Raw genomic sequence first — 453 nt, forward strand, 5'->3', positions numbered from 1 at the left:
TGGCATTGAGATTGATCCCTCCATGATCAAGGCCATAGTGGATTTGAAACCCCCTAAGAGTCTTACCCAGTTGAGATCTTTTCAGGGTAAGCTTGCTTTCTTGCGGAGATTTATCTCCAATCTTGCTGGTAGATGTCATCCCTTTGCTGCTCTAGCAAAGAAGGATGCCCGCTTTCATTGGGATAAGAGTTGTCAGGAGGCCTTTGAGAGCATAAAGCGCTACCTGACGAATCCCCCAGTGTTAGCTGCACCCATGCCTAGTAAACTGTTGATTCTTTATACTACTGCCTTGGATGAGTCACTTGGTGCACTTTTAGCTCAAGAAAATGAGGAAGGCAAAGAGAATGTCTTGTACTACCTCAGCAGACGGTTGATTTCTGCAGAGCTAAAATACCCGGCAATGGAAAAGCAGTGTTTGGCTTTGATCTTTGCTGTGCAGAAGCTTAGACACTA

At 45.3% G+C, this 453-nt stretch overlaps 1 protein-coding gene across 1 annotated transcript in view; it reads left to right on the forward strand.

Annotated features, from left to right (window-relative positions):
• Positions 1 to 22: 22 nt before the first annotated feature.
• The window catches only part of LOC110116200, a 1,562-nt gene continuing 1,131 nt past the window's right edge, over positions 23 to 453 (forward strand). Inside the window, exon 1 of the mRNA XM_020849696.2 lies at positions 23 to 411. Coding sequence (XP_020705355.1) covers positions 23 to 411 — 389 coding nt within the window. The remainder of the gene's footprint in view (positions 412 to 453) is intronic.

Source organism: Dendrobium catenatum, unplaced genomic scaffold, assembly GCF_001605985.2.
Source record: "Dendrobium catenatum unplaced genomic scaffold, ASM160598v2 original_scaffold_257356, whole genome shotgun sequence".
Lineage (NCBI taxonomy): Eukaryota > Viridiplantae > Streptophyta > Magnoliopsida > Asparagales > Orchidaceae > Dendrobium > Dendrobium catenatum.